We start from the raw sequence: 18,488 nt of genomic DNA, 5'->3' as shown, positions 1-18,488 counted from the left end.
TTTTCATATGAAGCACATTGATATTACGTTTACATTGATACAGAGTAAAACAGGCAATGTGTATGGAAATTTCAAAAATTGAAACATATTATCTGTACATGTATGCCAGTTATCTTAAAAGCCATGACGTGTACTATCGGATTCCGATTAATGATAAAAAAAACAAAAAGACAGTAGATCGAATTTAGCTTTCGTCGTTTGTTCGGACAAAACGAAAATATAACGAGGAAAAGATATCTTTTTTTTGTTTTTTCTATCAAGTCCTGTATATCTTAGAATGAAACTAAACAAACAACAAGCGCGATACGTCCACTAGCTACGGTCCAAACTGTTTGATCTACGTATAACAAGTAAAAGATATAACGAACTAACAGATGTGATAAAATTCCCGAAATAAACGGCGAATAGAATTCAATATTCACCTTCGCAATAATATCATATATACGTGTATTATTAACGAAAATTTGAAAATTTATATATCAATTTGAAATCGCATAAATGATTCTTAAAATTATGAAACAGGGAGCGATTAATATTTGCAATATTAAACAGAAAATTCTTGAAATTCTCACGAAAGAAATAATTAATATCAATTCGAAAAATTAAAATTAATATTTAATATCCATTAATTAATATCCAATGTGAAACGAAAAATTACCGAAAAAGTACCGAAAGATATTACTATACTATACATACAATGCATTAAATTTCTTTATTAATTTTTTATTATTTTCTTTAATAAAATATTTCCAACAATCATAGATCGGTGAACCAATTGTGCCATTTCCTCGAGTTGTACGCGATGTTTGGTCCTGTGTTACGTCGGTCACGATCAATCCTACGAAATCGTACTATCGACTTGAATGCGATTAGAGACGCGTCGATCGGACTCATTATCAGTTATTAAGTAATCAACGGGAGCGCATAGGTCGAAATTGCAATTTCCGATGCCGGTAGGCAGGAACATCGATGTTGATCGTTCCGAAAAGCAACGGAAGTGCTCGTTCGCGTGCCTAATCCGCGTTCCTTTGCTTACTTCGAAACTTCGGCTAATAATAACGTAGTTGATCGGCCGGATAATTCCATTGCAAGCCTCATAATCGCTACGACGCTATGCGACGCCATCCTAATCGTATCTTCACACGCTGGGAAATTAATCAGCGATGCAGCTGCCTTCCAGGGGGCTATTATTGATGATCCGCGGCTCATTAGTGCGAATTCTGTAATGAGACAATACCACCGTGAATTATAATCAGACAATACCATTATCGATGCACGTCTCGGCACAAGAATATTTGGTCTTCTGGATTATGTTACAAAGAAGTTATAAATTGATATGGAGTTTCTTTAACAACCTGTTATACGTACCAGTAGAATTTCTTTATGAAAATTGTGTTATTTCGATCAATTGATCGATATATAGGAATACATATGAATAATTATACGAATTCAATTGTTCCTTATATTACATTTTTATCTCTTATCTTCATTTTCACGTAGAAGAAAATATTTGCTGTCTTAAACGAAATTTTGTATTCCGCGACTGATACTAATTATCAAGTTTGAGTAATTGAACATGATCGTATCGAGTTCAAAGAATGATAAGAACCGTATAATCAGAGCTTATCAACGTTCTTGTTTGTAAGCAGTACTTTTTTAACAGTAGTTAAATTCGGTATTGACTTGACAATTATATAATACGTTCAATTTCTATTCCGAGATATTTGAGGCTGATTAAAACTATCATTACAAATTAATTAATTATTGATCTTAATAGGAAATAAATGAACTTATTGTATTATAGTATATTCATATATTATTCCTACGATATGAAAATTATTACGATAATATAATATATAATTCTTTAGAAAGTTATCTTCTCGATGAATATATCGTACTTTTTTAATTCAACTACTTAAACCTATAGACGGATAAAAATATTAGTTTGCAAAGTAATTCCATCTATCGTAACTCTTACTCATCCGCAATTATACTGAAGAACTACTTTCGTGAAATTACGCGAATCAAATAATATAAATCACAATCCACTCAACCATGTATTTCTTCTTAAATGGGTCATTCGCTTAACGCAAAGTATGTTTAGCTCCTTCTAAAAAAAACTTGTCGTTCATTTCCACGAGATTAACATTAATAACCGATTATTATTCAAGCATCGTCTTTCCAATGGAGCCGGTCTTTCAACCTTTAGAATTGAAAATATCGAAATATCCGCTACTCGAAGCGATGAGCACGATCTAAAATGTCGATAAAAGCTACTAAGCGATCGGGTGTATAAATTAGTGGGAATCGGGGTTAATTAATACTGCTTCCCCGTTCGTGAATACGTTAAGAACCGATCCATCGAACGTCAATGGATAATTCATCGCGCAATGGTTGTTTCGTTTCAAGGTACTCCATGCTTGTTCATCGGTTACTAGTTAATGAAGCAGCTATCGTCGTCCTGCGAATGAGAATTACCAGAGAAATAAGTACAGCGTCGTGTTTACCGGTCTTCGAACGTTGTATCAAGCATTTTTGCATTGCGTTTCACGCTCATGCCGCTGGAAAATCAGATATCCTCGCTAAATGAAGCGATGGAACGCGGAAAATTTGTATTTACACGGTGTAAATAAAATGTGAGTAAAAGCAAGGGAACGAGTTCTTTCAAAGATGAAAATTTTCGACTTTTTGTTCTTAAGAACTACAAACCCCAGATTAATAGAAATACATTTCTATGTTTGGGCGGAACTCGAGTATTTTTTTACAGGAACATAATTGCACGAACGATCGATATACGAAACTATCCAGTTTCTGAAAGTTATATTTAAGAGAATTTCGCTTTCATAGCAAGAATAAAAAGGATACTTTTCTAATTATAAAACTCAATCTTACAAATGGATAACTTTCACGTGCCTTTTTTCCTCGTATATTGGTAGAAAATACGCATGCTCGTATTGTACGAATATGATATAATTTCAATATAAAATAATTGAAGGAATTATTCGAAAGATACGAAACAGACGGGCAAATAATTTCTAAAAACGAATATTCCTTACATCACACACCACGATTACATTCTCATCACGAAATTTCCCTCGTCTCACGATTTTGCGCAGTCCAATATCACCTAACATGAATGGTCTGCAATGCGAAATTGTACAAGGTGTACAAAGCGGGATTGGAAGCAACGTATCCAATGGTGACAGTATACCGACACGATATAATCGGATAGCAATCTCTTTGAACGTGTCCATAACGTGAAAAAGGGCAAGGCAATGGCGACTGCGAAGCCAGGGTAAAAAGGCGCGAGAACGAACGTGTGAAATGAACCGAAAATCTCGCTATCATGCACAAGGCCGGGTCTCGTCTTCTCTGAGGGGGGGGGGGGGGGGGAGGGTGAGAAAAAAATGTGTAAATATATCTAGTCATTGGTCGCACGTCCCGACTATGGCTCTCGAAAGGTCGAAGATACGTAGAAGAAAATTTAGTTACTATCGGACAATCAACGACCTCGTTAACCGTCTGATCGATGACCCGAACGCGTTAATTACAAAAGGGCGCATGTTCGCTGAAAATATCCGTTCTATGAAAAATATTCGTCGATAAAATGGATCCACGTAGTAGCACGGAAGTTGATTTATGCGCGATCAGACCGTGATATCGACGTTTCGATAAACAGAGTTATTTGTCAGTCGAAAAGTTACGAAGCGTACATTTTCGACAGTTTTAAGTTTGGATAAATTGCGTTTCTTTTCCTCGATAGCTTTCGCGGATCGATCAATTTGTTTCGGGTCCTTTCGACGGGTCCTTTTGTTTAAGAGCACAACATGGATAATCTTAGTTTGACGTTATTGAATTTTAGTTTCATTATGGAAAGAAGCTTTGTATTTGTAGAAATTGATATGATCTTGTCATGTAACGATACGTATATAAATTCAGCTGTAAACAAAAATCTTGGACCTGATTGTTAGATGTATAGAGAAAAAATCTTATCGGGATATATTCTGAATAAAGCGTCGTGTGCAACGTGGTATGCTCAAATTGTAATAAGTAAAAATTCAACGAGATTTTGCTCACATAAACGATGGTGACCGAAACATCAAAGAACAGAATGTATTTGAATTACTTGAGAAAGAATTGTTGCTCTTCGATTTCCTGTTATTAACAAAAATTATGCTAGAGAAACTTGTGTTGTTGATTTAATTTATTTCTAAAAGTACCTACTAAAACAGCAGCAAAAGTAATAAAAAATGTTTTGAATTGTTCCGAAGCTGTTCCAAAATCACCTTTAATCCTTAAAACCAAATATTTCGTCCAGTACTAAACAACAATAAAAAAAAATCCAGAATTTAATAAAAATACAGCATCGGTGTAACTTTACAGCTCGTTAATGAAACTTTCTCTTCCAACATGAATCGTAGAATTCACTCAGAATCGTAGAATCAGCCTGAAAAGTCGTATACCGGTTCCGCGAGGGCGACATTTTAAAATCCCGAAATCAGAATACCAAGTGTGGCAACAAGATTCATTTGGTCAGAGCAAAAATGCGATTGCAATTAGAGGAGAGAAAGCAGCGACCCATTAGCAACCCTCGACGCAGTGGATTATCCCGTGATGCAATTACGACGAGCACGCGTTACACGTTGCACGCGACGCTTGCAAAAAGAAAGAAAACGTTAGTCGGAGAGTAAACGATGAAACGTGTCTCGTGCGAGAGGAAAAGAAACTAAAGGAAAATCGAGTGAAACGGATGACTCGAAGTTAGAAAAGATAGAATGGAGAAAAGATAGGGAAACATGGGGTGAAGGAAAAAAAAAAGAAAAAGGGAAATAGAAAGAAAGAGATGAAACAGGTAGGACGAGATCTAGGCCATTGGCACAGCACATGTGAAAGAAAGTCTCGTCGGAGTTTAGGTCAGTCTTCGGGGTCGACGAGGAAGCATATGCGGGTCACATGTCGGCGGTGAAGCAGTCAGTTCTGGACGGTACCAGCAAGTGGTCCGCGAAGATCGCCATTACAGGTTTGTGGCCAGCTCGTTGTGCCCGCCGGTCATGGCCGGTTATGCACCCCCTCCGTGCAACAAAACGATGAAACGTGCAGCGCTCGATTATATTACATCTATCTTCTCTATATACGATACATATTGTGTGTACCACCTGTGTGCCTCAATGTATTCTTCTTCTTCTTCTTCTTATTATTATTATTATTATTATTATTATTATTATTATTATTATTGTTATTATTATTTGATATTTTATTTCTTTATTTATATCATCATTTGCAAAGTCATATTACACGCCACTTCTCACCGCGTTCTTATTTTATTCTATTTTCCATTTTCTATTTTCTCCTCCTTTACTTCTTCCCCTCACCTATGATCCTGTTTCTGTACTTCCACAACAATATGTATATGTTATTATCACATGATCGCGTATACATATTTATCTCACACATTGCTGTATCTCCTGTTTATCTGTGATCGTTAAATATAATTTCATCGTCGAATCTAACGCGCTGCCGGCTGCTGCTGTGTTGTACTAACTGTCACGTCTATATATTACCTATATATTCTATATATTGTGATAGAAATTTGGCTGTGCCTTTGTGGGAATGCACCCGTTCTTCGCATATCTGTATGAAAATAGAGGACTACACAGGTAGAGAGACAGAGAGAGAGAGAGAGAAATTTGGTTTCGCGGATCACTCGTGATATTCTCTCTTTTTTCATTAAGCTTCTCTTTCGACACGTTCACTGTATCGCGTTTACGTAAACATTATAGCAGCTCAAATAGAAAAGAAAATATAATAATGAGGAAATTTTTGTGAAAAATTTTGTTCGATATTGCGAGGCTTTGCACGTACATGAGAATATTTTGCGCCAGTTATTACGAAAATATCTATTGCAATTTGTCTGAATATTGCGTAACTCTCTATACGTATGGATTATTGCAAAAAAAATTCTATATGAAAAATATTTGTGTAGCATATTTCATGAAAATCCATGCAACAGCGAACGTGTTAACTTATTCTTCCTTCGTTACTCTACGTCTCTTCTTTTCTTTGCCTATTGCTCTGCTTCTATCTTTCTTGCTCTTCATTTCTGCCTCTGCATCTGTCTTTCTTTCGCTGTATCTTCCTTTCTATTTTACAAACGAATCGCTGCCTGTAAAAAGAGAGAAAATTATCTTGCGTTCCGTGACACCGGTCGAAAGTGTTCAAATGTTACGTCGCAAGATTCGTAGATTGCATTGTTCGTGTCGATGTGTCTTGATGTAGCGAGTGACAGTTTGCGTCTGTTGATGAATTTTTTTGGGAAAATAACGGTGTGCATAGAAGCCATGTATACATATCATATTTTGACATAGCGAAACTGTGACACTACGCGAATTAGACGAGATGTTTGGTTCGTCGAGTGGATTTGAACAAAGTCTTGTAAATGTTACTTCACGGAAATAGAGTTGCGTCGATGAGAGAGACACTAGCTTGTAGAAAAATCACGCGTTAGTCGCGAGTAGAAAGTTAATCGCAAAACACTGACAATGACCAATCTACACACGAAATGAACATTTTTTCGATTCGATTGCGCGTTAAATTGGAAAAATACTGTGTATACTTGCTAGAAGTAATATAACATGCTTGTTACTCGTGTTCCGTTTTGCGATAAGATCTTATTAAAATTCTTATAATCTGCATGCTTATATTCTTTTATCGGAGTTTAATCTCAAACCTTTTTCTTTTAATTTCCAATAAATCTTCAATAACAACATATTGTATACGATAGAGTGTTTGAGAAATAATTGGTAATAGTAAATGTATCCAAGTGTCGTTTTATCAAAGTTTCATTTCAATCGAATTTCTTTTAGTCTTTGATAAGTTTCAAACGAAGACGTATCTATAACCAGTAACGGTTAATAAAAATTTGGCTATATCTCAAAACAAAACAAAAGAAATATTATTAATTGGAAATTTAGAAGATCAAGAAAATAAATTTAAAATTGAAATGGATTCAACGATTCGTAGCCATAAGTAGACTAAAAATGAAAAAGACGCGCACAAGGTATATACAAAATAAAAGTATGTGAAATATCCAAATTTTTAACAAATACTTAACAAGTGAAAAACCCACAAATCTACATAAAAATTCACAATTTAATCAAGCTCAACGCCTTGCAACTTTAAAACTTCAAAAGTATTAGATTGTCCGCAAAGTGTCTTTCTTTTACAGACACGTCTTTTACAACGATGCATCTTTATACAAACATGAAACCTAATCTATCGAACGTTGTGATTTTTATTTTGATAGAACAAAATGGATCATACGTAATTCGACAAAATAATATAAAACGGGAAACGTTGTGCATCCATTATTTCCTTATAAAAGGAAAGAAACTTTTCGGACGACCTAATACATATCTCTAGACCGTACTCTCTCGCTTCTAATACAGTTTTAAAGAGTTAACGTACGTGTAACCTTCTTAAGTGAACCCCCAAACAACAAATACTCGTTTAACAGAGTAAACCCTCGAGGCAATCGCTTTACGAGTCCCCCGACCGTGTCTCAACCTACTTATTTCTCTATATGCACTGGTTCTAGCGAGTATACACGTACATGCACACAACGTGTAATTCCAAAAGGGACATGTACATGCTATGTGACGAACGGGTGCATACTTTTCACACGTCATCCTCCTTGGAGCACACGTAGCCCATAAATCCTACCGATTACTCTCACACGTCCGACCAACATCCTACACGCACGATGTTCGCTCGCGCGTTACACCGTGTCATCGTTATACACATACACACACACGCGCGCACATATATGTCACCTGCATAATTTACATTCGTCTCTGGATACAAGAACATCGTTCACCGGCCATTATCGCGGCTACATTTTCCAGGACGTTCGCCTAACCTTCCGACCACAACCTCTTCAAACAGCCCTCCTTCGTCAGTCATTTTACCTTTCGCCTCTCTCGAATGAGAATTTTGCCTTCCTTGGATAAAATTTCGGTAATTATGCAGTTTAACAACTTTTCCTAATTTCTACTGTTCGACTGGAGTCTTTTTTTTTTTAGAATTCATAGGATTGGAATAGGTGTAAGGGTTGCTCTTTGAAAAATTATTGAAACTACTTATAAGAAAACGTTATACAACTTTTATATTTTCTTAGTTCAATCCACTTGGTGTTCAATATTTGCCAAAAGGATTAGATTAAATTAGATCGAAGTTAGATTTGTTGGCACCTTTTAGGGCAGCAATTTTTTAGACTATGTAGTCTGACATCGAGTGGATTAAACGGAAAAGACATCGCGTTTTGTAAAATTTTTTTATTTCCTAAAAATGAAAAAAAGAAAGAACGGCTAGGAAAGATTAGAAAATACTATAGTCGAATAGTCAAAATTGGGGAAAATTTCCTTCGTACCATCTTTGTTTCTCATCGTTCGATTTCAAATTATCACTGGTCATTGTTCGGTCGCTTTGTTTGTCATAATGTAACTTTACTTAAAAGACACGAAACGCGAGAAATTTCAAATATTTTACCTTAAAAAATGAACGAATACTCCATAGGTTATTGTCACTCGAGAAGGCAGAATTTCACGACGTTCGCTCCTGTTCTCGAAACTCGTTCTCAACAAACATAGATGAAGTCGAGTTTGCGAAATTGTCTGCTCGTCCTCGATCCACAATTTGCCAGCCGATTTACTAAAATTCCGATTCGAGGCAAGAAAATAGGAAACGTTCGTAACAGCAATTTCGTGGAACGTCGCTAGTTCTTCCAAAGTTATTTCAATGCTACCCTTATTCTTTTCGAAAAAATGTAAATGTCGTAGCTTAGACGAGAGGGCACAGGAGGTTTGTACACGAATACCGCGGAATGGAGGAAATGGTAACGCGTAAGTCAGTTTTACATGCCCTTGCTACCAATGACAGTTCGTAAGATGAGTTTGTGGAAGTTTAGATTTGACTTTGAAGAGTAAATTATGTGCGCTGAAGGGAAAAAGGTTTGTAATTAGCGACACTTTCGTTGTAATTGATAACTACGTTTCATACACACCGAAAGATATTTCATATCCGATATTACGCTAGATGTTATCATGAAACTGGCATACTTTTTTTAATACGACGTAACCAAGGTTCAAGGTAAAAGTGAACATTATTCATTTGTGTCAGGACAGTGCAATTACTATGGATCGTTGTAATTGAAGACATATTAGGGCTCTGTCTGAAAGCATCCTTTAATCGTTATCGCCAAACAAACTTCCGCAGATCCTCTTCATGCTAATTACGCTTGTAATATTGTCTAAGCGTATGTTCGCTAGATGATCGTCAATCAATTCCTCCAATCGTTACATTCGCTCGACTGTCATCGAAAAATCGTAGATGGCTAGGTTCGACCATCGCAAGTGAAAAGTTTCGTTCGGATTAATCAGAAGTTGTCTGAGTTCCAGTTAAATTCACTTGAAACTTGCATTCGTACGAGTCTAAAGTTGTAGATTTGGATTTTAGGAATTGCTACCTTTTTCGGACCAGCCGTTAGCTTAACGAACGTGAACTTCGTTTGATGCTTGAAACAAAATATCGAATCGAGTAAGAAAATATAAATTCGCATAAGTATAGCGTATTTCGTAGAAACTAGCATAGAAATTTGACAGAATCTACGAAAGCAACTAGGTAAGAAATTCGCATTGTTAAAAACATTTTCGACTGAATTCGGATAATCTAACTAATCCGAACGAGACTTGAACGGCATTGGATCATGAAAATTTACGATTCATCACGAACAGTTACTGCAAATCACATCGTCTATCGTTACATAAAATTGCAAACAAATCGGAGGATAGCTGGAAATAAGCATTTTTGGTGCCAGCATGATGAATCGTCGTTGAATGGACCTTTTGTCCACTGAATCGTTGGCACCGTAATTTCTTCGTCAAGCACGCGCATACATACGAATATGTGAGCATACGTCTGTGTGTGCATCGTGTGTCGTGTGGTTGTCCATCACGCGAGATGCCTGTCCCTCTGCTTCGGAGGAATTCAATCGAAAGTCCATTAAGGTCACACGGCAACTTGTTGTGGCTCGACTGTGTACCAGCGCCATGCCATTGTCAAAGCTAAGCCGGCTCTATAGATCCGACAACGTGAGCCAACGCCTAACCAGTCAGTATCCTCGATGCTATACGGACGTTTATCGGAAACGATCCGCAGCAACCACCGAGTAATCTATGGCCACGGATTTGTTGCTCCTACGATCCTCAAAATTTTCCTCTCGATACTCTGCAGTTTAACATTTGTGGTCTATGTTCGAATTGGCTGCCGTTAAAATAGAGTCGATTATATCTTATTGTGTGAATAGTTGATGTTTCGGTATTTCGAAACTTTCCACTGTTATCGTTTGATATTTTGATCGATCTTTGGTGTTCATTCCGTAACGTTGTAATCTATTTGACAAATAATTATTTTCTAAAACGACGAAACTGTGCTTGAGTAATTAATTGCTTGTTAAGGGTTTGCGAAGGATTCAAAACGAGAGAAAACTGTGATTCTTCAGGATCAGTAAGTTGCTCGATATATTTCGAAAATAGTTTCAAAAGTTCGATTTAAAATTTGTGTCAGTTTTACCAGGTTCATTCTTCGATCTTGTCAATGCGTACTGCGCAATATTTATGATCGAAGAGTACAGGAAGAATCAAATATTCAGACATTTTCACGAGTCATAGTAAATGATTGAAAACGTCGTTTCAAGAGTCTTTGTGACATCCGTAAAAGTTACAGTTGTAACGTCTCTAAAATACGAGAAAAACGTCGCACTAAACCGCTAGGAAAATTTGCCACGTGTACAAAAGCATTAAAAATCTATGATTGAAAGTATAGTTTTCTCCTAAAAATTAACGTTCACAAAATCGAGCAACAAAGGGAATCAAGTTCCATTCTGTTCCATTGTTGTTTAACGAAACAATCTGTCGTGTAAATTGCGTTAGTTCTCATCGCGTTGCAAATTTAGATCTCGACTAGAAAATTTAAATATAAAATAACAAGATCGAAAAAACAGCCTCAAAGTTCGAAGAATTCAAACTTTTGTGATTAGCAGTGCAATTCAATTTTGTTGGAGAAAATAAAAATCGCTCAAATGAGTATGGGCATGAATATATTAACTGGAAATTATATTCGTTTTTGTAATTAGTCGGGAAAAAAATCTAGAATTAACGAAAAAATAGAAAGAACATAATAGCAGAAAGTGAAGTTTCCGGTAGAGAAATTTCATATTCGAAGAGAAGCGTACGATTTCTAATAAACTAATGGGTGTAATGGATTATCGAGATTGGTTTTAGCATTCGTTGATAAGTTTATTAAGGACACGCGTGACTAACCTCCGTATGCACCTCTTTTTAGGTCATGTTACAGAATTTCACAGTAAATGTTTTAGCGGGAACAAAATCAATAATTCTGTCATTGAAAGTGGCTTAAAATACAATGAAAGAAATTCTAGAGAAGGATCTGGTTATAAAAATAAATTCACAGATGGCAAAGAAGGAAAGTACTAAAAAATATTGCAAATATATCAGAAGAAAAATACTGTACGTCGAAACAGGTCGTTCGTTAAAACAAATATTTTTATCCAGCGCGTTAAACACATCACACTGCATTCTGCTCCAAAAAGCAAAAGTCGTTCAGAGTTCGTAATCATCGTAGCGAAACGTGTAAGTTTCTTGGAGACAGGTCAAGTCATAAACAGCGCTGAGACATCTAATTTTGGTTCTTCTTCAAAGCTGTACGAAAGAAATACGTACGTGGATTGTCGGTGAAAATTGTGATTCGCGAAATAAACTTCGTCCAAAATAATCAACGTTATCTGAATCGTTGCTCCCATCGTTAATTAGAAGTAGGAAAAACTTGCAATGAAAAAAGGGGAGTTAGGTTCATTTGTGTCGTAGTTCTTCGATATTCGACTCGATACTGAATGATATCTTCTTGGTGTTTATCGCTGGTCGAGCAATAACCAGTGATAATAATGATAATTAAATATTATTATCACATGCTTATCGAATCGATGCTTTTAGTTCGCTCCCGATAGTTTGAATAATTGTGAAATATTCTCGATGAATTTGCATTTCGGTAATGATTTTCATATACGAGATATATGTTCACATAATAATTCATAACATTCTGAATATTCCTCGATTTCAAGAATTAATAATATTTTCACTTGTTTATATTTGCTTTCTGCTGGGACATTATTGTTATAATCATGGGTTGATTAGTAGATCGTGCAACTTGATAATGAAAATTATCCGATAATTCGACGTTTAATAAAACTTATTAGAGCACCACCGAATATTCACCGCAATTTCGGAACTATATTTCATGATTAATTCTCGATTATCATATGCTATGTCCATTTATTGTATATATTTGTCCAGATGGTACACTTCAATTAAGGAAACACTCGGTAAACTATCTAATAAAAAATTAAATAGTCCAAATCTAAAAGAATCTAACTAACTCTAATTTCCAGTCGTTTCTTTGTTTCTGTCATCAAATAGGGTTAAACAAATCCTACTTTTCCATCGAAAAAAATTATATATTAATCTGCAGACTACTATTTCGACCTAACACGAGAACACATCGAGTATCAACATCGTCTCAAAAGTGCCACTTCGTCGATCTTCTTAATTTATCTACCATTTCTCAAGTGTCGATCTACTTTTAACTTCGAGTTTACGTCTTTTACGTAGAGATATGTACAGATCTCATGCGCGAAGCTAGTTGTCTCGTCCCGTGCGACGAGGATACGAAGTTGGCGATGATCCACGATGCAACAAGTTTCTTATTCCAAACTGACAAGCAGCGGATCTGAATGTGACGATGCCAATTCCACCGTTGCGAAGGTTAACAGGTAGCGTCAGGATTGTGAACGTCCGCAGTTTGTTCGAACAACGAGATAACAGTTCGTGGTCGATTGGACTACAATCGTTAGAAAAAGCTTCGATTCTACCAATTTTTCTACCAATTAATTCTACCAATGAACTGTCTCGAATTCAGAGAGAAATTTCGCTGGATGGCAAAATGGTTTTCCGCAAAATGGATTTTCGGGTAGCAGTGGTTGGTTAGATACGAGAACGTGCTCGTATTATATTTATCACAGGGAAATTTATTCAAAACTTCAATGATAAACTGGTCTCTTTGCCGCTGCTGAGCTCTGTAAATACGAGCAAATATTTCACTAAGTTATCTTTTTTAATATTCCTCGATATTTCAGGGAAGATATCTTTCTTAAACAACTAAGTACAGCAACTGGTGGCCTCCAATCTCTTCCAGGTTCTGTTTCATCTGAAAAGCATTTATCACTATTGTCGTTACCTTACTTTGTAAGCTGATATCCTGTCAAGGATCAGAACGAAAGAAAAAGACAGAAGAATTTGCACAGGTTTGTTGCAGCCATTTGTCTCTTTGATTCGTCCTTACCCATGAACATCTTCTCTCCTTGGTCCAGTCTAAAAATATTCAGAAATTCGTGTTTCATCCTCAACCAACATCTGACTGAACGTATCCACGTTCTTTTTCAGAAGATATTATATATTCGTGACCGGAGGAAATCCGTTCCTCCGCTCCATTGTTATTATTTATTGTACGATTTTCCACGTCAGCCGACAAGAATTCGCTCTAGATTCGTTTCCTCGCGAGTATCACGCTACCTCTTCACAGACACTCTTCATTCAGCAACGACTCTCTTCTCATTCTCTGCTACACCACGTTTCCATCACAATTCTCAGTTTTCGTCCCGAAGCAACTGTTATTATTCTCTTCTATCGCTTTTATTCGCGTCCCTTTCTTAGACCAACTCTTCCGCAACCACATCCATGAATCAGTTACGAGAAGCTTCCCGAGGCCACGACCTCGATCTTTCATTACGCAGAATCCGATCAACTCGGTATCCATTTGCTGCGTATTTTCGTATCGCGTTGCCGTTGTGTATCGGCCAGTAAAACGATGCAGCGCAATGCCCTGCAACTTTGTCCCAATTTTCTGGTCGTTGCGTATTCGTATCAAAACCGAGAAACCGGCTTAACATCGTAACGAACGACGATAAGCAATGGATTTGGCTCGGTTGAATAATCGTATCGTTTGTTCTATTCGACAGCGAGAAACTGACAAACAGCCGATCGGCTCTGTTGTATATCTTTGTATCTCTTTGTACGCAATGGCGCAACGCAATTGTCTATCCATATATCGATACACAACAACGGTGACACGACACGCAGACACGCAACGAAGGAATACTGGCTCCTAAACTACAGTGAAAAACTATTTAATATACTGGTCCCGCTTATGCAACTCCTTCAGTGAGAAAGCACGTGATCGTTTAGCGAAAAAAAGAGAGAAAGAGCGACTGCCTTCACACAGCGTGCAATGTCGACACAATGTGCTGCTGGGTATATTCCGAAGTATGGAAACGCTTATGCTTTCATGACGATTGCCAAAAGTTATTTAGCAGAGAATCCCTATACCTTGGAATACGAGGAACCACGATTGCCTTTCTGGTTCCTCTATTCATTCGCCGTATAGTATCGCTAGTCTGGGCTGAATCGCCGGCGCTGCTGTGGGTGATCACGTTTTCACGACAATCGACGACCTCCGCCTCGAGACAGTCCTACACCGCGTCCTTCGGTGGCCTCTGCAAGGTACCACATCCCCTCGTGGTCGATCCACTAACTACAACGAGAGCTGTGTTCGAGAGGAGATTTAGCTTTGAGATCTCGACGAGTGTCGAGCGTATATGGTACGAGAGGTTGTCGAAGGACGATCCGATGACGAGGACATTGTCTTCTTTTCAGCACGACGTTTTCAGTCGACCCGGACACGCACATAGACAGCCTCGAGCAGGCCGAACAGATCGTCCTTGAGGGTACCAGCAAGTGGTCCTGCAAGATCGCCATCACAGGTGACACGATGATACTGATACCTTAGAGAGTTAAGAGTTTACTCCACCCACCGAGACCGACCGTGTCGTGAACGACACGGTTTCTATGCCGTGTAAAATGTGACACACACGTGACACACGCTTTTTCATACACGAGAATTTATGGAATTGGACCTGGTCGCGCGATCGCAGCCAGAGGAGAACGGTTCGCCGTACCTGTTTGACAACCTGTTTTTTACCTTCTTTTGACTCCTGAATATTCTTCACGCTATTGTTTTCGCTCCGGATTGGCTCGTTCAAAAGGCTCGTCTCAAATTTCCGGCAATCTGATGATATTTTAAATGTTATACTGTAAAACGATTTTCAAATATTGCAAATTTCAAATTCGATACAGATCGTACACGACCGCGACGGTTTCGATTAGATCTCGGTAACTTCATTTCGAATGTATATCTTCGTTTTATTTGTATTCTATCTCGTCATACTCGGTTATCGTGTAAGATGCGGAATACAAATTAAAACGAGGTACGTTAAAATAAAATAGCAGAAGCCAAACTCTTTCCGATCGTCTATCATCCAATGATACGACGCATCGTTCGAGAGTTCGAGTTTTTAAAACTACGAAATTTCGAAATTTCGTATTTTCGGAATATGAAAATTGAAATAAATACGTTATATCTCTGGCAACGATAATTTTGACAAACAACACCTGTCAAGCTTATACGGCAACCGTAACGCCTCGAAAGCTGCCGGTTGGCGAATGGTCGACATTTCTCTTTTAATAAGGCACAAAATCACGTTACGAAGGAATCCAATGTCTTTCTGCGCACGATTTTCGATCTGATCAGCCGCAAAATCATCCACGATAAATCATGAACCGCATCGATCACGCCTCGTTGCGTCCGATATCTCGACTCGTGTACTCTGCATTCGAGGGAAGCTGGAGAAACTAAACCCCACGTCGAAGCAATTTGCGGTGCGAAGTTTCCAGATCGATGAGACATTCGACGGTATTGGTCACGTAATTCCGCCTGACAACTTTAGACACTTCGCGATTGTTTTCGTAGTTCCCGTAGTTACTCGTTCATCCTTCACAATAAAATCGTGACGCTACGTATAAACGAAACCAAGCAGAATAAAATCGCAAAGTCTTTACAAATAATCTATAAACTTTAACCTTCTGAGCGCCCGTTAAAGTAACGAAATATGATAAAAATAATTTTTTCTATGGCTTAAGGGTAGGTTCTTTTTAGGATATTAAAGATTAATCACGTGTCTGTTGAAATATTTCAAAGTAGATTTTTTACCATTTTTACTTTCGCACGTAGGATCTTGTTAATTATGGAAATGAAAAACGATAAGTCTTATAGAATTAAGTCGATTGTTGGTAATTGTTGCAGACGATTATAGAAATATAACTTTATTCGTTAGGAAGGTGTAAAAGAAATTAAAAATTTGCTAGGTACGTAACGCGTATTTCATAGAAATATTATTTCCTAGAAATTTTAGGAATTATAATTTTTTATCAGGTTTTTCTTAATTCTGTTATTTTCTTTTATATGTGAACCGAATGTAGATGCGAATGTAGATATGAATTCTATGAAAACGAAACATGCACGTACGTATCATTATAGTCTCATATTACCCGCAAACAAGAATAATAGTAATAGTACACGCAATAATCCATCGACTATGCTACTACTAGAACGTGATTATTTTGCATAAACGTTTTACGAACTGCTCAATGATTAAACAAGCGTACAAGCGTGCATTAAATCTTTCACGGATTTCTATCTAGATCTACAGAATTTTATAAAAATCGATGGTCAACGACATAAATTCCACTCGGTTTCTTAATAAATATTATTACGCTCTCGAGCAAATGGGAAATCTAAATGTTAAGAAATTGCTAAAATGTGAAACATCTATTTGTCAAGGAATATAAATCCTCCTTTCTGTAATTTTAACAAAAATGAAACGAAAGAGATAAGGAGAGGGTATCACGCAAGTAAGAAAAATCAATTCACGAGAATTGGAAAAATGTACGTATGACGTTTTGAGATAAAAGTTGATTTTCAGGTTACGACAAAAAAAAAAGAAAAGAAAACGCCGTGTTATCAGCGCAAAGAGCCTGCGTTTGAACATTTCGATTATCGTTCCGCGTGTATAAAAGACACACCAACGGATCGGCAAACTGGGAAAATTGCTTTATTTTTCGAATTCTGGCCAATGACAGAAATCAGTTGCTGGGATATTATTAAAGTTAGAAACAATGACGTTCGTAGCTTCGGATCGCGCACTGTAATTTCGACGAGAGAAAGTAAAATAATTGAAAATAAATATAATCAAAGAGAATTTATCATTTTTCGCACACAGACATATCTCTTTGCTGATTATTTTTGTACAAATGTGTTCATTTTTGTGAACAAGCGTAGCTTTTTACTCTTCTAGGCTTCGAAGAAATTTAAGATATTTATCGAGATCATCGTACAGTTGATTTCTGCAGATCTCACAAAGGACATAGCCTAACAAGCAAACACTCACCTCACTAAAGAAATAAAATAATCAAATTCGAAGATAGTATCCCACTGGGGGTAGCCATCCACATATTATTTAGCAATTAAGTTAGAAAAATTTACCAAATGTCCAGCTGGACAAATTGTAAAGTACAAATTAAATAATAAAAAAAAAAAAAGTTGATTTCTACGTCAAATGTTTGGGAGGTTTTTCGAGAAAAGCAGGACCTTTAAGAGTAAAATTTCGAGGATAAACAACACAGATTACTCAGGAAAGAACGATAATATTATAATATAATATACCGCACACTATTATATGATATAATCTATCAAAGAATGTTTAACATTCTTTAATGTCAATGTAAATGAAAGAATTTATGACACACGATTATAAAGCTAAAAGTGGAGAGAATAAAGGAGAAACGAAATGGAAGTTAAAGAAATATCGAGAAAATTGTTATATTAAAAGGAAATAGCAAGAATTCGAGATACGCGGAAACAAGATTGAAAAAGGAGAAGAAATAAAATAACGGCGAGAAATATGTCAAAAAATCGATTACGTTTACTCCCTTTGACTGCGATGTAACCAAGATCGTGAAACAGAAAATAGCCTGTTTTAAGAAGAAGGCAACTTTTGTTAAACGCAACTGTCGAAGAAGAAGGATGTGTCATTTTAGCAACGTTCGATCAGTCAAATTCAATCTCGTTCTCCACGATATTATCATCTGTTTCCCGCTTTAAGGGAAAAAATCACGGAAGAGAAGAAGCCATGGAAAAATGGAGCTTCGATAACGAGTAATTGGTTTTATCGGAGACAGGGAACTTCTTCGAAACAGAATTCCGTAGGAAAGAAAAGGACATATAAAACAATTGCATACATTTAAATGAAAAATGGAACGAATCGAAGTGTAATAACGGAATAGGACCGTTGATAAAGACACGCCAAGTATCAAATATCAATAATTTCGAACTGTAATTAACGCGACCCTAAAATTAAAATTGAAAACGATACAAAGAATATTCTTGATATATTTACTGAAATTTTT

General features: G+C 36.8%; 1 protein-coding gene across 13 annotated transcripts in view; it reads left to right on the top strand.

Annotated features, from left to right (window-relative positions):
• The window catches only part of LOC126874335 (protein unc-13 homolog B-like), a 379,726-nt gene that overhangs the window by 322,545 nt on the left and 38,693 nt on the right, over positions 1-18,488 (top strand). For 11 of the 13 annotated variants that reach the window (XM_050636351.1, XM_050636341.1, XM_050636331.1 and 8 more), the window contains one exon: positions 4,914-5,020. In XM_050636351.1, the coding sequence (XP_050492308.1) occupies positions 4,914-5,020 (107 nt within the window). Of the gene's footprint in view, positions 1-4,913; positions 5,021-14,840; positions 14,948-18,488 lie in introns of all 13 variants that reach the window. The other 2 variants (XM_050636273.1, XM_050636294.1) reach the window with 1 other exon arrangement.

Source organism: Bombus huntii, chromosome 2, assembly GCF_024542735.1.
Source record: "Bombus huntii isolate Logan2020A chromosome 2, iyBomHunt1.1, whole genome shotgun sequence".
Lineage (NCBI taxonomy): Eukaryota > Metazoa > Arthropoda > Insecta > Hymenoptera > Apidae > Bombus > Bombus huntii.
This window is presented reverse-complemented; position numbering and strand designations above follow the sequence as displayed.